This window comes from Thunnus thynnus, chromosome 11 (assembly GCF_963924715.1).
Source record: "Thunnus thynnus chromosome 11, fThuThy2.1, whole genome shotgun sequence".
NCBI classification, from domain to species: Eukaryota; Metazoa; Chordata; class Actinopteri; order Scombriformes; family Scombridae; genus Thunnus; species Thunnus thynnus.
Genome location: NC_089527.1, coordinates 29,809,748 through 29,833,244, shown reverse-complemented (window position 1 = coordinate 29,833,244; position 23,497 = coordinate 29,809,748). Strand labels below are relative to the sequence as shown.

Genomic DNA, 23,497 nt, shown 5'->3' with positions numbered 1-23,497 from the left:
GTTCGTATTTATAGTTTAAACATTCCAAACGTTACAGAATTGAAAATGACTTCACTGGACAAAACTAAGATCATTTGATATTACAATTAATTTTAAGTATTAGGTGTTAGTTAATTTGTGACTGTTGCTCAGACATGCTGTTTAATTAAACAACTTTATTACTGTTGGAGAAAATATCTCCCAAAAGCAAATTAAGACATCTGGTCCTTTTTAAGGAAGAACCAGAGCATCAGTAACAGTTGAGTTTAGTTAATATAAATGTTCTGTAATCAATCCAAACATTAAAGGGGACATAGTGTAGAAAGGGAGATTTCCATTTCTTTTTTTGATTATAACGGATGTCTAGGTGCTATATAAATACTGTGAAAGTATCTCAGTTCATAGAGAAATGTACACCTCCCGTATTTAGAAACTGTGCCTTTAAACAAGCTGTTTGGACCGTAAGGTTGTGATGTCACAACTAAATGCTCAGTGTTTCCTCTACCATTGCCTTGGAGGGGCAGTTCACCCATCCTGAAAGAAATAAAATCTGTTTATTTATGTTACTTACCTAATTTATGTGCACTCATTTCATTTCAGCTCAGTGTGAGAGTCTCTACTGTGTTTTGCTTTCATTTATGGTTGTGCTAGTTTTTGTTCTCTCCTCTGCTCTCTGTGTTTCATATCAGATGTTAGGAAACAAATTTGTCATTGCATTGCCTTCCAAAGGTTGGATAATATTATCCTCAGTGGAGGGTATTGCGATTTACCGGTGAGTTTTACCCAGAGCCCTAATTTTACCTACACTAGCTACAATAGGCTACAACCACAGCTTGGCCAACTGATTTGTTTGTGAATGTCAGGCATCATGTTATTATGAAAATCCTGTCAGCAGCAGCCTGAGCAGCACAGAGACACAGTATATCAGTGAAAGATCTAGCCATAAGTTCAGGAGTTGACTGAAAAATAATACAAAAAGAAGTTGAGATGATTTAAAGATAGGTTTGAGCATCACTGTGACTCTGTCATGAGAGTCTTGAGTTGTGTCGCCCAAATCCACAAATTGAAAGAAGGACAGAATCTCAGATGATGTTTGAAAACCTTCCAGGGTTTCCGAGTTACAGAGCAGCATGTTACCTACAGGTTTCTATATATTTATTTTATGTAACATTTATTGTGACAATCTATGATATGTTATTTTTAAATATCAATTTTTGTCTCAGATTTATAGTTAAGTAGTCTATCAATAAAATAAAATGTAAAAATCTGAAAGAAAAATTATAATACAAGTCCAGTTTCAGGCAAGTCAGCAAATGTATATTCAGTAAAGTAAAAATTTTGCAGAGTCAGGCTCTTTATGTGTGTATGTGTGTGCGCACATGTGCCATGAAAGAGAAAAGAATGATAGAGAGCAAGTACACATACACAGTTATTTTGGCCGTCAGACAAAAAATGTCCCTGCCTACCTATGTGCACACACACTCCTAACACCCACTTTTGGAGCACACACTACTTTCAAAATAATTCATCTCATTGTCTGAGTCAAGCCAATCCCCCAACCCATGAAACAAAGAAGTCGGAGGCGGCAGCCGTCCCCAGTGGGCCAGGTGTTCCACAGGGCTCAATTCTGGGCTCTGTGTTTTTTTCACTTGCTCTTTCTCCTCATGTATCTGTATTTGTGTGTGTGTGTGTGTGTGTGTGTGTGTGTGTGTGTGTGTGTGTGTGTGTGTGTGTGTGTGTGTGTGTTTGTGTGTGTAATGGCCCTGAGCATGGTGCGTCTGTGTGCAGCTGCCCGCCGAGGGCCCTCCTTTGTATTGTATCCCCCTCCTCGCCATTGTCAACTCAGGCCTTCATGGCTCAAGCCGGCGGATGGGCTGGTGTGTATGTGTGTGTGTGTGTGTGTGTGTGTGTGTGTGTGTGTGTGTGTGTGTGTGTGTGTGTGTGTGTGGGTCTGTGTGTCTGTGAGGTTTTGGGTAGGGGGGTAGAGGGGGTGGAGTTATCCTTGCTTATCTTAGTGTCCCTTTTTAATGGGTGGAGAGGTGGGTGATTGGTGTCTGTACAGAAGAGGCTTTGCTGAAGACAGGAAAGTGAGACGTGTGTGTGTTGTGAGATTACTGTGTTCTTATTGGTCAGTAGGCAGACTCAGTGTGAGGAGGGGATGGTAGTTGCCTTACACTCCATCTGTTGTCAGTCACACAGCTGAACCTACAGCTTCAGGACACTGCACTCTGCTTCTCAACCAAAAAGGAAAACTTGAAGGCTGATCACTTGTGATTGCTGCTAAACTCAACCAGGAACTTCATTTTGCTCAGCCCTCCCTTGGATTGGCAGCTTTACTTTCTCCAATTCTCTAGTGGATACTGAGATTTGACTCTTTTTTTTTTTTTGCTTTAAAAAGGAATTTCATCATATGTCCAGGCTTACTTTGTCAGCACCAACATTGGGAAATTCCCCCTAAAGTTTTTCTGACTGGAATAACTATAGGTAGCATTTCAGGAGAGAACTTGTAGGAGTTGTTGCCTTTTCTCTGTGTTGCCACCCTGTCGTTTCCTTTGGGGTTGTGTGGTAAGTGATTTTGTTTTCATTTCTTGATCTTTCACCTTGGTTTAGCCTAAATTTAGCACGTTAAAGAAAATTCAAATCACTGTTATCATGCTTTGTCATGGGTTGCAGTGTTTTGATCTTGATTGTAAAACTTTTCTTTTTATCATGATGTCTACCTGACTATATTCCCCAAAAAGGTACAGTAATCAGTTTAACAGCAACAACAGCCTATATGTGCAGATGTGACCAAAATGTTCAGTTAGAGAAAAACTTCAAGTTCCAGTATTGTTGTGATGATTGTGTTATTTTGTCTTCAGCTCAAAACTGTTTCACATGTTGAAGGTTGCAAATGCCATATGTAACAGAACACTCAGATTGTTTACTTTATAGACAGACAATGCCTAATATTTCCAAAGGTGTGATTTTAAAAAATATATTGTTCACTTTGGAAGGTTTTATTGTAGCTATATGGTATAAAGTGTGTTCATGAGTGAAATTGAGAGAGATAGAAAGGTTTTTATGGTTTTCATTGAGGGCTTCTGGGGGGATTCCTTGGGGCTCTCCCACAACACAAAGAATAGAGAAATTTTACTTCAATTTAATTCAGCCAAACCCATCCTAATCAGAGAATACTGAGAGTGAAACCAAAGATGATCAATGATTCCACTCTCACCGCTTTAATCCCCCCCACGTATGATAGCCTGTGACATGCCTGAACCTGATGTAGGCGAGAGGGTTTAGTCAGCAACTGGGAGGCAGAAGCAGACGTAACCAACTGAGAGCCTGCACAAGTCAGAGGTGAAAGTGAGTGTTACCCACAACTCTACCAAAAAAGGTCACATGACAGACAGTGGTGATATGTATCACCGAGGATGAATCTGGACACCACCAGTTGCAGGAGAGCAGGAGGTGGGGGGTGGATGAGGAGGATGCTTTCAGGGAGGTCCCCTGTGGCTTCAGCAGGCATCTGTTGCCCCCACTGCCCATATATACTCCCCACCCCCACCCCTTCCACACACCCTTTGTCCCCCTCCCAGCCGGTTGCCGGTGTGGCACACCGGCTCTCTGCCGGGCTCAGCCAGCAAATGGCAGCCATCCGGTGGCCCTGAGGGACTGGTCAGGGTCTGGCCTCAGGGGAGCTCCTCCCTCCATACATTCCCAAGGGGGCTAACCCTGGATCATGACACATACAGAGATACACATAGTGCCAATGAAGTGCAGGCAGGCAGGCTGGGTCACTGAGGTGGAGGCTGCAGCATCTGCTCACTATGGAGGCACTCATCCCCCTCTTCCTCCCAAAGTCACACACACCTACAGAAATGGCAGATGAGTTATTCTGACATATAATTGTGTTGTTATAGAATTTGTGATTTTCACTAAAAAGGTTCCCAGCTGAGTAACATTTCTGCATGTCTCAAAGAACTGAGAGAATATTTATTATCCTTCTACATTATATTGGTACAGGTATATGATTTTTGTTAAAACATTAAACACTAACAAACTTGCCTTGACCTGACTTACCATAGCTAAACACAACTCAAGCTCTGCCATTTGTATCTCATGTCTTGAAAATCATATTTTCCAACCTCACAAATCTGAATTCAAATTCCCGTGTCTCCTATATCTTTCTTTTTTCTTCATGTTTTCATTACTTGCCATTGCCACTTAATGGGTGGAAACTATCATCAGCTGTCTGTTAATTAACCAGCAGGTAGATCTGACACATTAATGGGTTACATTCCAGATGTCTATTCAGATAAAAAAAAGTTGAATGTATGTCACTGAGGATCACTGCCAAAAAAAAAAAAAAAGAATTCCAAACATGTCATGTTCCAACGAAACTCATATACTATATTTATTTGTAAGAATTCATTGATATAGAAAATGTTTATAAGTCACTTACAATAGAAAATCCATAAGGAGCTTCAATATTGTTGTGGTTGTGCATATAACACTATAAGCCAATAATTGCAGGCCTGATATGTCTATCTATGGCATTTTATATAGAAATGTCAATCCGAAAGTCCATACATTGCGTGTCACAGAATCTACCCAAACTTCATAAAAATGCCTAAAAAGTACTTTAACTCTTCCTGTATATTACCTCATACACAGTACTCTGAATGACAGCTCTTATTATTTTACCAGTCCAGGTCTAAACTGGAGAAACTGATTTGTTTTCTGTATTTGTATCAAGTTTATTCTGGGTAGACCATGTCATAATGATTAATCTAAACATCAATGTCAATATAGTACATTACACTGAAAGTTATCTATAATCTTTCACAGAGCATTCAGTAGTAGGACATGGTTATAAAACATTTCACAATGAATATTTTATCAGAGCAACAACACTTTGTAGTAGTACTTTGTAGTTTTTTTTCATTTATTGTAGTTATTGTTCATTTTGCACTGTGGATTAGTATACAAGCATATAATCATAGAATTATTCACTAAGAAAAAAACTATGAGGAAAAAATATAAACTGTATTTCTTATTTCATTAATCAAACTCTTAGTGTTAATTGTTTAGAATTAGATGCAAATGTTATTTCTAATAAAATATTTGGCTTTGTGTATGAAAATTTGAATTTTCAATGAGTGTAATTCTAAATTTAGAAAAATAATGGTTGCTTGAAATTTATAACACATCTGATCAATAACATAGGCCAGCATAATGTCATAGTACATCTTGTAGAGTGGGTTTTACTGTAAAATAGTTAATGTTTTTCCAAAATAAGATATACTTTCACTAACTGAAAGCTTGGCTCTGTCATTAAATACTTGCAGATGTTCAGAGCTGCTTTCTTTCCATATGTCATTTAGGGGGAAAAAAAGCTTTTTTACATGTGAATATCTTTTTTACCTTGTTTATATTGAATATTTTTCTAAAACTCAAACTCACAGCAGTAAAAGCCTTACAAACTGGGAAACACAGAGGTTACACACATACAGCACTTGACTGCCTCTGACTAGGTGATTTACACTCGCTGTGTCACTGTCATATTTCTGCTGACTCTTCAAAGATTCCGTCTGGCAACTTGTGACCGAGACTGCCGCATTACCAAACGTCATGTGCGTGCGTGCATGTGTGTGTGTGTGTGTGTGTGTGTGTGTGTGTGTGTGTGTGTGTGTGTGTGTGTGAGTGATTGTGGGGGTGAACGGGTTTGAAAAGCTCCAGCCTCCGTCTGTGCATGCTGCTCAGGCCGAGAGAACAATACTCCCATCACAGGAGGACAGATTGGGTGGCAGCTGCATTGTTGAAGGACGGCAAGCCAGACACACTTCTTCCCCCCACCCCCTTGATACACACACACACAAAAACACACTCTCGCTCTTTCCATTTGTGGGTCTTTTGTTGTTGGTGGACTAAATTATTCCAGCTCTCTTGTGGTATTCAGGGTGACAAACAGTGGCGCGGCAGCTTAGACGTCGGGGGTCGGGACATTAAGAGGCCCCTGCTTTCCGGTGCTTTAGCCCAAGATCCAAGAGACTCCTCAATTACAACTGTCGCTAAAATATAACCACACATATGCATGCATACAATGTCTGAAATGAACTATTTTGAATCATTTGGCAGAGGCTTGTAGATGAAAAAAAGTGTCTGCAGAGAATAATTTGTAAGCATTTAAATGAAATACATATTGAATTTTACTGGTTTTTAAAGCCATTTCATGCTCAGATAGCTACTATGTTACAGTAGTCTTCATTTAAAGCAAGAAAAGAGTAATACAGGTTTCCTCTAACAAATGAAAAGTTGAAGTCATAAGCAATAAAATGCACCCTTGCTCATTTCAGTACACTCGGGAGTTTTGCTGCTATAGCCTTGTTCGGTCTGGTAAGATCAGTATCTTTCAGTATATTTCACTTCACTCACTTTAAAACTCTTCAGTAGGAGAAATGTGTGCTTCCTGCTTTTGTCCCATTCTTTTTGCTATCATTATTTGCCTAATGATGATGTCTTTAAAGGAACTGTATCAAGAGAATCTTGGAAAATCTTGAGAAAATGTGTGAAAATATGGTGCACCTTGTGCCTTGTGTTATGACCACAGTGGCAGCGGTTCAGCAAAAGTTATACAGCCTTGCTTTTTTCCTTTTTTCACACTTTTTTCACAATTTTGGTTTCTGTTTTCTGTCTCTCTGTCTTCATCTGTGTCCGCCGCCACAGATTAACATTAAATTCAAGCTAATGTCAGGATGGTTTACTATCAGCAGCAAAACTAATTTTGAGATGCTTCCGCTTTGCCCATAGTAGCAGGATAGACAATCAGAAGTGTGTTTGTTTGATAGTGTCCTTATAATGCATTGATTAAAGAGAGAAGGTACAGTGGCCTGCAGGAAACAAGTTCACACAACAAAGCTGTAAAAAACTAAGGCACTGAAACATAATTTTCTCACAAAAGCTTGGAGCAGAGTGATGCTTTGGAAGTACCCCGCATGGGTATTTCCACAGATAAACAGCAAACACATTGTCAATGTTTGTGGTGTGAACTGCAACCTAAGCAGGTCAACAGTCGCTCTGTCCACATCATACCAGTAATCACAGGTGCTGTTTTGAATTATCTTACAACTGATCTTTGAGAGTCAATTCCTTTGTGCACAGCTCTGCATGAACAATGTGTTTCTGTGTAAAGCAAAAAGACAAGTAGAGGCAACTGGAAGAATGACCTTCCCCATTGTTCACATATTTGTTAATCTGTGGCACAATGAACAAAAGCCCTGATGTTGTACTGAGGGAACATTATTTGCATCAAACAAACAGGACTGAACTAGATCTAAGGATAAAGAACATTAAATCAAAGGAAGCCGTTGTATAGTTATTATGGTGTGTTTTAATGTATATGTGTCCTTGATACAGTAGAGATGTGGGAGCAAAGTAAAACATCCGGGGTCAGTAAGTAATTTCTCATCACAACAGATCCCTGGACTCCCACGAGGCCAGCAGGCCTCAGAGAAGAAAGAGACACTTTAAGGACCATTAGGGGTTCTTTGAAATTGTTATGATGAGGGAACTGAGAATCCTTCATGAAGGGCTCATAAACACTGTTGTCACACGAGAGGTTCATCAGTGAATGCTTTAGTGATATTTATTAGGTGCTTTTTATTTTGAGAATTTGAATTTGTAATATTAAGCTCTGTACTTTGAAATTAAATGCAAACTGCATTGAGTTTTTAAGGGACCATACCAGCCTGTTACAGCAAGTCATGTATACTTTATATTGCTGTGGACCATCTTATAATGGTCAGATGGATGCATTTTCCTGCACTTGTAACACTCAGTGTCTACAGGTGGCACAAAATCAAAATTGCTGCAGTTCAGACACTCGCACACCTAGTCCATTTCTTGCGGTAAAATGGAGATTTAATTTATAATTAATACTTTATTTTCCTTTATGACAGCAGAAGACCAAATATAGCAGAAACTTTTTCTGACAATTTCCAGAAAAGAACATAATCTTATTTTTATTCAAATATAGTATTTTCTTGCCTGTAGAATGTGCACGTGTGCGTGTCTACATCTGCTGGTGAAAGCCCACTGCTGTTCCTTTTATTGCCTATAGGTGGCACGAGATGGACCGAAACATCAGCTAGTGCTGAAGCTCTGTAGATGTATGGTACTGGCTGATTCTGGTTTCAGGTGGTTTCAGGTGGTTTCAGGTGCTTTGCATCAGCAGCACTTTATGTCCTTGTCTTTTTATTAAAGGGGACCTATTATGCTTTTCCTTATTTTCAGTCATATATATAATGTTACAATGTCAGATGTTCATATTAAACATGGCCAAAGTGACAAATAATAAGGTAAACATATATAGAAGTAATCCTTGTGACAAATTTCTTTATATGGTCATCTGCACAGCACACCAGTTCACTGCTCCACTCTGCTAACATTATGGCGTTTTTCCATTGTTTTGGGGGTAGTCACACCAGGCCACGACTTGAGTCGAGCTGGCACGCTGTGAGTGTTTTTCCATTATACAGCACGGCAAAGTAAAATAAGTTGTTTACCTATTGGAGGTGTGCTGGTCGTCTGCAGTTCTTCATCAAACATCATCATCACTGTGGCTGTTTCTGCTTGTACTATTCCTCCCTGCATTATTTCTAACTGATCCACTGAACAAAGAGCTCCAAATATCTCCATACCTTGTTGTGCTGAGCACAGCTCTGCTAATTCGGTGAGGAATACGTTCCATTTCCTGTAAATTCTTCACAATAAAAGTCTTTGTTATTTAGTCATTTAAAAGCTTTTAATTTGAAGCAGTAAAGCAGGAAATGTTGGGTTTGCATCGGCAGTAACTTAACACAACTCTGATACGTGCTGCTCCTCAGCAGGCTTCCTGAAAACTGGTCAATCAGAACGGAGTGGGGGTCTTAAAGAGGCAGGAGCTAAAACTGCCTGTTAGAGACAGAGGCTGAACTGAGGGGCTGCATAAAGGGCCAGTATAAGATACATTTTTGAACTGTGAATCATGCAAAGCGACTCTAGTGGAGTCCAAAAATAAAAAAAATAGAGCTGGAAATGAACATAATAGGTCCCGTTTAAAGTTACATGGTCATTTTCTCGAATGTCAGCTTCTCACCCAGTGTGGCTGCTCCAGCCCCCCATGACTCTCCAAAGGATAAGCTGCTATATGTAATGGCTACATTATCACTGTATAGTAAGAGTTGTTTTACCTACATCTTTAAAACACAATTACAATTATAATAACTTGTTGTTTTTAAAGGGTAACTACAGCTAGAAACACTGCTTGGACCCTGCATTCCAGCACTTCTTCCACACAAAACTCACTCATCACCCAACCCTGCATTGAAGTATTACTCTTAGGGGCAGTGAATGTTGGAAGGTGTGATTCTTGGCAAGGCTTTCCAGTTATTATGTACAGGAAAGGCATGGCATTACTTGGATATGGTTGTTTGCTCAGGTGTCTGGTATTTTGCCTCTGGTCTAATTGATGTTTGATAACTGAGCTTATTGCTGCTAAAATGCAAATCAGTAGAAGTGGAGCAACAAGTAAGAGGAGTTACATTTTTCAACTTGCCCTTTTACAGTAGCTCTTAAAAGCCTGTTGTATTCTGTTAAACTTCATAAAGCATTCATTCCTGTTTAAGTTTAGTTCTTGCATCCTACTCTCCTCTGCTGCTACTTCCTATCCAACTGCCATTTCATATTGTCTGATACAAGATTAAAACATACATTTTCATTATAATATGAACCAAAGTTTGACATTCACTCTGCCTCCGCAAGGCTTAAGCTTTTTTGAGTACTCTGTCAAGCCATGGTGTGAAAATAAGGAGTCATCAATAACTCAGGAAGAGGCTGATACCTGCTCTTGCTCAGTACTCTTGCAACATGTCACATATGCAATATATGGTTGCAATTTAAATGCATTGACCTTATACTGTGTGCAATGTCTTGTCAGCTGAACTTAGTTAATTACAATAACCTTATATGTATGCAATGTCTTTTCCAGCATTTTTGTAGATCCTTTCATTGGTAAACAGTATTACATAAATAGTTTGTGGCACTGTTGTATTAGATATTCATAATTTTCACGTAATTCAAAATGGTAATAGGGATCAAAATGAACAATAAATAGGTAGGCGGAAAGTGTTAACTAGTGTAAAACCCAGCATGACCATTAGTGCACAGCAATCTTATAATGCATACATATATACCTACGTATCCATAGCCTTTGACTGCTGTTGCTCCTGTATTTGCCATACTCCCAATTTAAACTTGGCATCTAATAACAAACTATTATCATGGGTTGCATTTAAAGGACCAGTGTGTAAGATTTAGTGCCATCTAATGGCGAAGTTGCAAATTGCAACCAACTGAATACCTCTCACCCTCCCCTACCAGTGTTTGGTTTGTCCATTCTGGGCTACTGTAGAAACATGGCAATGCAGCCAAGCGGCATCCTCCAGGGCTGAAAAATGAAGCCAATGCAGAAGTGCTAAAAACTGCAGTTCCTCAAATGAACACTTGAGGCTGACTTGAAAAGCAAGTCAATCCCCATAGTTCCCCATGTTAAAATGTGCAACATTACAGCAGAAATAAACATGTTTACAGCCTGGTACAAGAAATAGTTTTGGTCTCTATAGCCAATTTCCCCATTCATGACAACTGTATGGGGAATTTTTTTATAACTCACTTGTTTAAATTTTTATTAAGGCTTAAAGTTATGCATTATTAAGGGTGTGGCCGCTTGGAGTGACTGGTGGGTGCCGTGACAAGCACGTCGCTAACATGACAACACCATTGGTTAGGTAACATAACCTTGGCATATAGTATAGGCGTAAAGGTATAGGTGTAGCCATAGCCAACGCTATTTCAGTGTGTTTTCTGTTCATGAAAGTTTGGAGTCGGATGTTCAGTTTTTTCCGGTAAGTACATTTTGTTTTAATGGTTTTAAGCCTGCTTTTTGCTTACGAAAATTAGCATTGGTATTATCACAGTTTATCGTAGACTGTAAATGCAATGTGCTAACAAAGCTAGCAGCTAGTGTTAGGGACGGCTCCACCCTCTCGTCCAAATATGGTCACTTCTGGCTCCAAAAATCCAAGATGGCAGTGGTCAAAAGTGGGAAAGTGACACTCTGACATCACTTTGATGGGGAAGTAGAGGTAACTTTGCAAACGGAGCTTTAATAGCGGGTTGAAGCCCTGGCTTTTGACTTGAAGGCAGCATTTCAAGTTTTGGAACAGAAAATCACAAAAGGCATGTTATGTCTTCTTTAAGTCTTGACAAGAAATTACGGGGGGAAGATGCAACAAAGGTCCCTGGATAGATGTTGTGGTTCATGGTCAGTGTCTTGACCATGTAGCTACGGGGTCTCCCCAGATTATTTCTAAAGAATGTGGCAAAAACTGTACAGATTGTATTTACACCTGGCTGAGTTGCAATCACAATACAATACATTCTGCATAAATTTACACCTTGCATAAATATGCATTTTTCCTCATTCAGGTAATATATTCAGATACATACCGTCTGTTAAAACCAGGTGTAAGTGGGGTTATAAAGTCGTACAAGGTGTTTTTAAGATACAGTATAAAGCAAACCATTGATTGAATGTGTCCGTTCATTAATCAATAGACCTTCTAGACCTAATTCATTCCTACATATAGTATCAAAACAATCTGTATTTTGTTTGTTTCATTCAGTCCTCAGGAATTTAACCAGTTGCTTCTTGTGTCTCCCTCAAGCTTCCCTCCCAGGACCAGTGAGTGAACTGTTAACTATCAGTAGTAACGGTGGGGTCGGTCAGGTGCCTGGGAGGTCACGGAGGGCGAGGAGCTGGATGTATGAGACGGCTTGATGGGCCTGAGGGACCATCTGGAGGATGGGACAGGCCACATCCTCAGCCTGGGGCTGGATCTGGACTACCTCCACGTGGAAGGTGCTGAGCGGCAGGCAGGTCTGAGCACTGCGACGGGTGCTGGGAATGTAGTGGCCTTACAGGTCGGAGCTGGTACCTTGAGTAACAGCAGTAACAGTATTGGTAGCAGCAGCACTAGTTGTAGTACTCATTCAAGCTATAGTAGCAGTAGTAGTTGCAGTAACTTCTCTGAGGAGAGTGCCGTCTCTGACAGTGAAGATGAACGCCTCCAGAATGTCTCTGCTTCTCAAAACCCTCACGAAGATCAGCCTTCATTCTGTCAGCCATTCAGGCTGGACCTGGCACCAAACCGATCCCCTGGAGACTCCCCACTGCCAGAAACATCCCCTCCCTCTGACCCTGTCACAGACTGCCGCACCAAGGTAGAATTTGCTCTTAAGCTAGGCTACTCTGAGGAGCTGGTGCTGCTGGTGCTGAAGAAACTGGGCCCAGACGCACTCATTAACGACATCCTTGGAGAACTGGTCAAATTGGGAACCAAGACAGAGATGGAGCAGCAAAGAGGAGGAGGTGGAGGAGGCTCGACTGTCTCCCGGTCTCCCTCTTCCTCTTTGTCTTCCTCTTTGGCCTGCTCCTCCTCCTTCTCCTCCTCCACATCCTCCCTGGACTCCTGCCGGCTGCTGTGCCCATCTCAGCTACTGGAGGACAAAGAAAACCTTCGGCCTGTTGTGGTGGACGGGAGCAACGTAGCCATGAGGTCAGGAAGAGAAGTTTTTGGAAACAACAGGCTTATGCATTCCCGCCTTCACTGTACACATATATGTAGCCACATTTTACATGATGGCTGCACTGATGCTTCACCCCACAAATTGAATACTATGTGGATTGAGGGAACAGTGACTAATCACTGTTCTACCATGACCAATAAATGAAAATGAAAATGTAATTCCCCAATAGCATTATAATTTTCCACATATGTATGTGTCATTTGAGTAAAAATGAAACTGAGAATGCAATAATCCAATTTGTATTTTCATTTTCACAATTTATTTGACATTTCATTTTCAAAGACTTAACCTGCTGTACAGTGGGCAATATTCAAATGCATTAAGCGAAACAGCACCCCCAGTCTATTGCATTTACATTTACATGTCACCACGCTCTTTTGGTGTCAAAATGAAAATGAAAATGCAATCTCTCAGTCCTCTCAAGGCAGGTCTTCCGTTCTCTTATTGCATTTGAATATTGTCCACTGTACTGCAGGTTAATTCTTTGAAAATGAAACATTAAATGCCGTTTTCATTTCATTTTCAAATTGTTAGAATTTTTTATTTTAATTGTGACTTAAATATCGCTTACATAAATTAAAAATCAGGTTATATAGTTTATATTGCATTTCAAATTTGAATTAACATTTGAATATTGTCCACTGTACAGCAGGGTACAACTTTGAAAATTAAATGTCAAACAGCTTTTCCAGTTTCATTTTAATATGGTCATAGAACGTCGTATGTGAAATGAAAATGCAAATTGGATAATTGCATTTTAACTTTTACTCTAATAACATACATATGTGGACAATTATAATGCCTTTGTGGAATCATATCTTCAGTTTCAAGTTTACATTATCATTTTAAAATAGTCCTTATAGGCTTCCATACATTCTCAATTCAGACCCATTAAGTTCATAGTTTAGTTCACAATGGTTTTTGGTTTAGAGGGAAACTCTAATTTGGTTTAAAAATCTCCCATGTCATGAGTACTTTTTTGGAATGGTCAAATTAAACAATGAGCGTTATCTGGGAACTGTTAGCAGCTAAGCTACACGAGCATAGTTAGCAACCATATAACGTCGCTGGCTATATGCTGGCTAAACATGCAAACATGTTTGTCTCTCTTGTCTCTATTAGTTCTGTGTTTCAGTTTGTTTTTGAAGACTTTATGGTATTTATTCACTGCACTGAAACTCCCTTGGTTCATTAGCCTTTTCATTAAGTCTTTATTCAAAGTCTCTCCATTGGTAGGTACCCATATACACAATGAAGATAGTTAAGGTGACACACACTGGCATCAAATGTAACTCTGTATGTGTGATTATTAAAGAGTTTCAGTATAAACTAATATAATGCAATGAAACTAAACCATGTGTGTTTTTCATGAGCATTTTAGGAAGTCAGTATTTGCCAAAAATTTTTGTGTTGATCAACTTTTGCTGATTTGGACTGTGGTTTGAAAAAAGGAAGTCTGAAGTCTAATAACGAATGGTCTGCAACTTGGCTGAAAACCACTTGGAGACATAATAACTTTTTGCGCAATAGTCTTAGTTTATATAAAGAATAGAAAGTTTAACGCCTTTGAAAAGTAACATTTTTGGAAATGATTAACAAGTTCTCAGGAGCTTTTAACATTATGAGTTTGAATCGAGGAGACTGTACTATGCAGAAATTTAAGCATTTAAGTGTAACACTGATCTTGAATAACTGGTCTTTCGTCTGGGTTTTCCATTCCAGTTATGAGTATGTTAACAAGATGGTCAAGTCACATCAATCACATGCAACATCAACAGATCAAGAGAGTAGAATTTAAAATGAAATAAGATGAAAGCTTTGATCAGTGTGAGGAAAAGTTTATTGCAGAGGCAAAAAAGTCATATTTAGCCAGCTAAAAACACAGTATAAACACAACTGGAACAGAATAACGTGAAATACAAATATGACAAAATAATACATGCACTAATTATGAAATGATAGCCTTATAGGCTATCATTTGTGTGTGAAGTGTGTGAATTATTATATAACAACATGTTATATAAATGATGTCCTATTAGACCTATGAGAATTGCATCTCCAACCTTTCTCTTTGCTCTTGCAGTCATGGAAATAAAGAGGTGTTCTCCTGTCAAGGCATCCAGCTGGCTGTTGATTGGTTCTTGGAGCGAGGTCACCGTGACATCACAGTTTTTGTCCCTGCCTGGAGAAAGGAGCAGTCACGACCTGATGCTCTCATCACAGGTAACAGCAGCTGCAGCTTTCAGTGACTATTTAAAATCACCATGAAATTACATTGTGAACAAGCAAAAAGATGAGCCTAAATAATGTCCTCTGCTTTGGGAGGCATTTCTCTTGTAGTTTATTTATGTTTAAGTGTGTTCCCTCTTATTTTTCCAGACCAGGAGATCCTACGACGACTGGAAAAAGAGAAGATCCTGGTCTTCACTCCATCTCGCCGTGTGCAAGGACGCCGTGTGGTTTGCTATGACGACCGCTTCATTGTCAAACTGGCATATGAGTCAGACGGCATCATCGTCTCCAACGACAACTACCGTGATCTGGCCAATGAGAAGCCAGAGTGGAAGAAATTCATCGACGAGCGTCTGCTGATGTACTCCTTTGTAAACGACAAGTAAGAAACTCACACCAAAAAAGTAATGCTACTGGAGAGAAGAAAAGAGAAAATTAATACTGCAATCTCCTTTAGAAATCCCATTATAGAAAATGGATATATCCTTTAGTTTTATTTTCCCTGCCATATTTCACTAGAAGGAAATACAAAAACCATTGATGAAGAAAATGTGTTGAGTCTGAGTCCATTTATAATGAATAGAAAGATGCATTATAGCAGACCAACATCTGACACTTTGCTGCATTGCATTAGCCAGTAAAATAAAAACAGATCCAGCTTCTGTCCAAGCCTTTTTAAATTTTAACTGTAACATCGAGCAGCATGTATTCCAAATACTGAAGAGCAGTTGTAAAAGATGTTGAAATCAAGCCAGTGTCCCTCTGATATTTGCACAGTGCATTTTTGCAGGGAAATTAACTGAGGACTTCCTGTGTACTTATCAGACATTTTCATTTCCTCATTGCTGTTCTTTTGATCTTTATTATCTCTCTTCAGTTTTGCTTCACTGATCAGATCACCTCTGATCAAAACACACTTGAAAAGATTCTACCTTTGTTTGCGCCTTAGTCTTACTTGCATCTATGGTCACAGGAGTGTTTTTGGCCAGCAAATACCTGCCTAACCTTTGTTCTCTGTAGAGGGCCTATTGGTTTGTTACTTGTTATGCTGGTCATCTGTAAGTTTAAGCAGCTTCTGCTCTTGCTGTGTTGCTCTGTCAGCTAACGTCTAGTGTAAATGTTAAGGTATCGTTCTTATACCTTCAACAAACTCTAGATGTTAAGCAGAATCATTGTTTTTACAGCATACATAAATTCAGAGTAAATGCAAGAGGGTACAAGGATATGTTGTGATACAAAAGTAGAAGATAAGCATCTTTAGATTTCTTTACCGCAAAACATCCTGCTCCAGCCTCAATGGGTCAGAAGTTGCTGAAATGCTGTCAGTTATTGAATCGTCAATGAAGCAGAATTAAAAAGAGAATTTCAAGTGGTTATTACTAGTGCCATGGTTATTTTAAGAACCCTAATGTGGGGTTAATAAACATTTTAATCTATTTACTGTTTATTTAGGTTCATGCCACCAGATGACCCACTTGGACGCCACGGACCCAGTCTGGAGAACTTCTTGAGGAAGAGGCCTGTTATTCCTGAACACAGGAAGCAGCCATGTCCTTATGGTAAGAAATATGCACGTATATGGCTTCTGTTCTTGTCAGTGGAGCTCTTCAAGTCTGAACTGTAATATTCTGAAAAAGCAAATCTGGTACATTTGCACGGGTAGGTTTCTGTTACATAATACACCAACATGTTTCAGCAGGTCACATACTGGAAATGATATAGTATGTATTTAGTTAGGTGTGCTGCTGCTTAAATCTAGTTTTACTTTTTACATTTATATTGTATCACATATATTTATATTATATATATTTGTGCTGCAAATTGTATTTCTTATCATCTGATTTTCACCAGATTTTTTTCATTTTCAAATAAAAAACATTGAGCCAAGTATGTTATGCAACAATCTTATTTGTTATATGTTATGCAACAATCTAGAGAGGATGACTTTGTTCTAGTGCAGTGGATTTAAAACAATATTTTAAAAAAAGGACAAATACTGTCTACAATCCAAGATTCATTCCAGCACATTAATAGGAAATGCCTTTCTTTTTTCTTTCATCAGGGAAAAAGTGCACATATGGCCACAAGTGCAAGTTTTACCACCCTGAAAGGGGCAGCCAGCCCCAGCGTGCTGTGGCTGATGAGCTCCGCGCCAGTGCCAAAATTTCATCAGTAGCTTCCAGAGGCCTGCTGGAAGATGCCCTGATGGTGAAGAGCCAAAGTTCTGGCCAACCAGAAGGAATAGCTGAGGTCGAGCCCAGTCGGGGCACTCCAAAGAAACAGCCAAACCCCAGCCCTCGGAGCTCCTTCTCTGACCTCCTGGAGGACAGGCTTCGGGTCCAGTCCAAAGTGGAAGCACGTAGGGGAAGCAACAGCAGCAGCAGCAGTAGCTGTAGCAGCAGCTTCCTAGGGCATCCGGCTCCAGGGGGGCCTCCTTCATCAGGAGGCCTGGACCGATGGGAGCACCCTGGAGGAAGTGGTGGAGGCAGCTCAAGGGTTTCTGGAGCCTCAGGATCAAACCAGACTGAAACTTACCACAGATGTGAGTCTCCAGAGCTGGGCTACAGCTCATTGGTAAAGGCCTACTCCAGCCTCAGTCTGGTAGTGCCACAGAGTCCTGAGTGCTTCTTCCCAGCAGATCTGCGAGCTAGATCTCTGCCGTCAGACTGCAGCAGTGAAGGCAGTGTCAGCTCTGACTCTTTCTCCCCTGATCCCGTCTTAGATGACGGCCCTAAGTGCCACCATCACCACCACCACCATCATCGTCACCCCCACCATCACTGCTCTGGCCAGTATACCCAACCTGTGAGCCGTGTTCCCCCTGGACTGGGTCAGCATGCTCCTCATGGATATCCCCATCCTGAAGTACATCGGAGACAACATGGTTTTGGCTTGGATGACCCTCCATCTTCTCTTGCTTCTCATGCGTCTCCACGTCCCTTCAAGCCCCCATCAGCCTACATCCCACCCCATCCTCAGCATCCATCAATGAGCAGTTTCACAGGGGAATTTCAGGCTCCTCCTCTACATCCACCCCAAACATCCCCTGCTCACTCCCACTCTCAGAGTTCCCTCCTGGGCCACAATTTGATGGGTTCCCTTTGGCAGGAAGGTGGGCTGCAGGACTCGCGAGTGTATGAAGGGTCCCCACTTCATTCCAGAAGGAACTACTCTGGGCTAAACCAACAACCACAGCATCAGGTAAATTGGGACCCGCACTACCAGCAGTCCTCCAAACCTTGTTATGATCTGTTTGCCCTCCAGAGCCTCCCTGAAGTCCATGAGAAGCCCTGGCACTCTCCTTGGGGCAGGCAAGTTCATTCATCACCCCAACACCTTGCTGCCTCAAGTCTTCCACCACCTCCGCAGTTATCCCATTCACCCGTCACCACCCACAAAAGCCACCCATCCTCAGCGCCCCAGCACCAGGAGCCCCCTACCTTGGGTCGATACCAGGACCTGAGGGAGAGGGTGTTTGTTAGCTTGTGCGGCATCTTCCCTCCAGATTTGGTGAGAATGGTGATGACCAGGAACCCTCATGTGATGGATGCTCAGAAGCTTGCAGCTGCCATTTTGATGGAGAAATCGCAGCATGGTTCTTGAATACAGCCAGAAGGTGAAGTTACAGCTTTATCTTTACTGGTCTCACTTGTGCAGGGTTGTCCCTTACAATCATCTAATGTCAGGTTGGACATACACAGACAAAAGCACAAGGTATAAAGCTCCTTAGACTGTTATAGACTGCTTATTTTCACTGCAGGGATGTTGTCTCATTAATTTTATTGGTATTTTTTTATAAAGGGAAATCCCAAAATTGCCATATTTTTCTATAAATATGCTATTTCAGCACTTAAGATCAGGAAAGTTTTGGGTTTTAATGTGCATGTTTGAGCTATTTTGAGTTGTGAGGCAAGACACCTGGGTGTTTAAGGAGGCTTTTAATGTGTCAGGGGTGACAGTGTTGTGCATTTTAAATTAATTTATTTGTTACATTTTAAGTTATTTACATAGTTTTAAAATTATTCTGTTCTGGCACTTTTTTTGTTATTTTTGTTTTCTCTTCAGCTTTTTTTTTAATTTCTTGGCAATCATATCAGGGTATGAGGACAGCTCAAATTCATACTTTCCATCTGAGTGAAATATAGCTCAGCTTTCCAGTCGCTGACATGGCAATGTGGGGTACGTAACAGAATATAGTAACTGTAAAATTTCACTGCCACATTACAGATATATTCCTACTGTATTTGGTGCTCAAATTAGCAAATGAGAGTTTCTTTCTGTACTAACAGGTGGTAGATCAGATGATGTGGTGAGATTTTATGGATTTCCCCTGCAGGGAAGTGAAACTCAGACAGCACCCATGAAAGAAGATAGCAAAAACTCCACTTGAAAACCCCAAGCTGTGCTTCGCTTTTGCATTACAGTTCATTTCCTCTGCTAGGATAGCCCTGTCAGCTGACTTCATGGTTTATCCGCTTTCAGTATTGATTTTGTTCTCTTTTCCTTTCTTTCTTTAAACCATATCAAAATATTAAATCATATCCAGGTTGCTCTTGAGATCATGGTCATCAGAAATGTGCAAGTGGAATGAAAATTATTGGTATTATTTTAATTTTATTTAAAACTAAATGTTAATTTATTAACTTTGTGAATGTCCTTGGTGCATGAGACACAGGGTCTCCTTTGTCAGTGGTGTCACCACTAGAGAGGGTTTAGCTGACAGGGTAAAAGTTTTGTACCCTTCTTTTAAATACACAGAGATCCACAGCTTTGCAGTACAAGTTGGAAAACAAACTGGTAAGAGATGGGAAAAGCCTTTTCAAGATGAATATCTTCCAACGGAGTATGTTGCCATGATAACAGTGGGAACATCAACAGATAGTAGTTTTTAGTACTACAAACTTTTCTCAGAGGCACTAATAATCTCATTGGCTAATTTAAAACTCAGTGGTGGCACAGAAGTAAATTCATAAAAAATATAAAATAAATGTAAATAATGTTCTTTGACTATCCTGGACTTGAACTAATTTACCTCACTTGAACAGCAGTAGGCTTATATGACTAGTTTAATTTTGGCAAATCTAGATTAAAGTTTTTTCAGGTATGAAAGAGTAACCATGTTCTATATACTTACTGCCCATCAATGCAATAAGTGTTAAGAGCTGATTCATTAATTCAATATTTAATCCATAAAACAGCAAAACATAGTAAAAAATTCCCATCACAATTTCCCAGAGCCCAGAGTCATGATTTCAAATTGCTTGGTTTGTCTGACCTACAGTCCAAAACCGAAAGGTATTCATTTACAATGATATAAAAAAGAGAAAAGCAGCAAATTCTCACATTTGAGAAGAAGAAAACACTTGGAATTTTTGACAAATGGTTGATAAATGACCTAAGTGATTAATTAATTAATTAATTTGATGTTTTTGTTGTTGTTTTTGATTTTAATTTATACAGTGCTGATTATCAAAATTCTTGGTGATATATATAGAAAAATCAGTAACAAAACTGTATTTACTCAGCAATCAGGTGGAAAGGGTTACCTTAATGGAACATAATAGTATACAGAACATGGTTAGTTTGTGTTTGTAGCAGGAGGCTTCAGAATAACACTTTCCTCCTCTCTCACCTCTTGTCTTTACATCAGTCTTCAAAGTACAATTCAGTTACTGAGCCAGAAAGACTGTGGTTCATTAGCTCCACCCACTGAGTTATAAAAGAAATTATAAGTAATTTCATATATGTCATATGTGTTTGTCTTTATTATCTGTTTTCTCTTCAAAAGTATTTTTAAGTTATCATCTCTCAATGTAAAGCACTTCCAGCTGCATTTCCTGAATGAAATATGTAATAATATTCTTATTCTTCCACCAATGGAATTATTTTAATGTCTGAGAACTGTTTGTGAAGCTGAAACTCTTGCCTGGTTAGCATCACTTCTAGTAGCCAGATGACACCTCTCTTTGTTGATACAAATTGTATCCTTTTTAAACAATATCATTGTTTTATATGAGAATATTGAAACAAAAATATTTGGAGTTGAATATTTTGAGTATTTGTGACAAACTTTGTCACCTTTGTTACTTAACTTGTATTTATATGAGGGGCCTTTTCATTTCCTTTTTTTCCAAGTGCAGGGAAGAGAAAGTCTCTAATGCATTTTTTGGAAACAATTGTTATTGTTTATATTGTCAGTGAACTGAAAGCATGGTACTTTGTAGCTCAAAATTATGAGGTTGAGTTGACCCAGCTATGGTAAAAAGCCCAGATGACACTGAAAAATACCATGGTATTAAATATAAAGGTGTGGTTACATGTTATGTGTTCTCATTCCTCTTGAGACATTTTGAGACTTGTCAGCTTCATTCTCAGAGCAGTATTTCTGAATACTTCTGGAGCCAAAATAGACTATGAGAGCAGTAATGAGAAGAGGCATTATTACTCTGAGCCTGTCTCAAAGCAAAACTGCTGACGCTGAAAAAACTGACACTCTTCTGGCAAATTGTGTTAATAACAATAATTAGACTGCTTAGTGAGTCAGTCATAATGAGATGCTCTCACCCTGCTGGTCTGGCACTGTGTGCTAGTGTTTTCTAGAGGTTTGAGGCACTCAACAGTTTAATTGAACACACCTCTAAATGTGTTTTGTGAACATTCCTGTGGACATTAAAAAACATATTCAGTGAATGATGGCAAAAACTATTTTTCTATTATCATTAACTTGTTTATTTTTCTAATTGTATGTGATTCATCCGCAAGAAGAGATTGTAGTCAGTGTCAGCGTTGCTGCATAAGGGGATGTACACATTGCTAACTGTGCAAATGTATGTTGTATTTGGATTTCTTCACAAATGTTACTTGACAAAGTGCTTTCAGACTGAAAATGAAGCCACTTTCCACTTTGCTTTAGTCATGTGAGTTTGAGTGTTTTTGTCGTCCATGTTTCACTATAAAAGGATAATTAGGCTACTGGCTGCACATACATTAGCTGTAGCTGTTCGTTAGCTAGCAACGTACACATCAACGTGTGTGCTGTGTAAAAGTTGCATTTAGACTGACTGAGCTCAGTGTGAAAAATACAACCCTCTCATTGAATTGAATGATTCAAGTTCTCAGTTTATCTCCCGTTATGTTGTCTCCGTATGTTTCCGTTAGTGAAGTTGCAGCTTAAGAAAATCACAAGTTTTTCATCGAAGTTAAAACATGTCAAACTTGCGTGAAGATGTCTTTGCCCCAAGTTAGAGGATAGGTTCAATTTTCAAGGTGTCCACATGAACACTGAAAGAGCTTTTCCTCACTGTAATCATTCCTCCTGTTCATACTCGCTATTGAAAGATCCCCTTCAAATGTGCTTTCAATGTAACTGATGGGGGCCAAAATCCACAGTGTGTCCACACAATCATTTTGTACAAAAATGCATTTAAAAGTTGATCTGAAGCTAAAAAGGCTTCAGCAGTCTGAGTTAGTCATATCAAGTGGATATCTGCCACATTTACAGTGTTTTTAGTGTTTTTAATTCCCTCTTTGTGTTTCCTCTGACAGTGTTTCCCTGTTGAACTGCGGTGGAAGTAGAGTAACAAAAAGAAGGACTTTGGCACTAAAAAGACTGTAACACTGAAAGATATCTACTTAATTCGACTCATTTTAAACTTTTAAATACATTTTTGCACAGAGGGAGGCTCCATCACTTACATTGTAGGTGTATTATGAAGGGATCTTCTAATGGTCAGTATGAACAGGAGGAATGATTGCAGTGAGAAAAACCTATTTCAATGCTCATTTGGGCTCCTGACTGTTGTTTTAAGAAAGACTTGAAACATTGTTAACCCATCGTGTAAGGTATACGGTAATTAACTTCCATTCTACTAACATTTACCGTTTCCTATTCAGTTCTATTGAAGCCTCACAATGAACAAATTCAAGCATACGTTTCCTGTTTCAGTGTAGCTTCAAACTGGAATTCAGTCCTCATTTATTTTATTTTTTACACCTGTGCTTTTCCTACTGTGACAAGATGAAAAGTTTTCCATGAAAAAGGCCTATAGGCAACTTATGACTCAGCAACGTACATGATCTCAGCCAAGAAGCACTTCACTTTTGTATGTTCATGTACTTGTCATCTTGGAAGCGAGTTTATATAAAAAAGGAATCCTGGAAACCGCACTTTGTCACAGCTAACATAAACACCTCTACACCACTTTTTCTCTCTCAGTCTTTTTGCCAAATCACTGTAGAGCTTTTGGGTGAATTTCACCTTCATTTACATTAAGTATGCTATACACCTTTTGGTAAGGTTCAGTCCCACTCTGCCAGCTATCCCACGATGACTTGAAGAGCTTGAGTCCCATAGAGACTGAATAGGGGTGAAATTCTCATTTTGCAACCTAAAATTTGCTTCATGTTCAGTCTGAACACACCTTCTGAGAATTTATGTGTATGGGTTCTGTCTAGACAGATGAAATGCTTATTTTGTAACTTGTTGCTCATTTCACGAAAAATGTCCATAAAACCAGCTATTTTGATGCAGTGAAGAAATGTAAAATATCAACAGTGTCACAGTTTATTCCCACGTTTAATTCTAATGTGCTTTAATACAGCTTCATTTCTGCTA

At 39.5% G+C, this 23,497-nt stretch overlaps 1 protein-coding gene across 1 annotated transcript in view; it reads left to right on the top strand.

Moving 5' to 3' along the window:
- LOC137193141 (probable ribonuclease ZC3H12C) overlaps positions 1 to 20,788 on the top strand; it is a 37,383-nt gene extending 16,595 nt beyond the window's left edge. The window contains exons 2-6 of the mRNA XM_067604370.1: positions 11,730 to 12,620; positions 14,735 to 14,874; positions 15,031 to 15,265; positions 16,336 to 16,442; positions 16,946 to 20,788. Coding sequence (XP_067460471.1) covers positions 11,842 to 12,620; positions 14,735 to 14,874; positions 15,031 to 15,265; positions 16,336 to 16,442; positions 16,946 to 18,486 — 2,802 coding nt within the window. The 5' untranslated portion in view covers positions 11,730 to 11,841 and the 3' untranslated portion in view covers positions 18,487 to 20,788. The remainder of the gene's footprint in view (positions 1 to 11,729; positions 12,621 to 14,734; positions 14,875 to 15,030; positions 15,266 to 16,335; positions 16,443 to 16,945) is intronic.
- Positions 20,789 to 23,497: the final 2,709 nt, after the last annotated feature.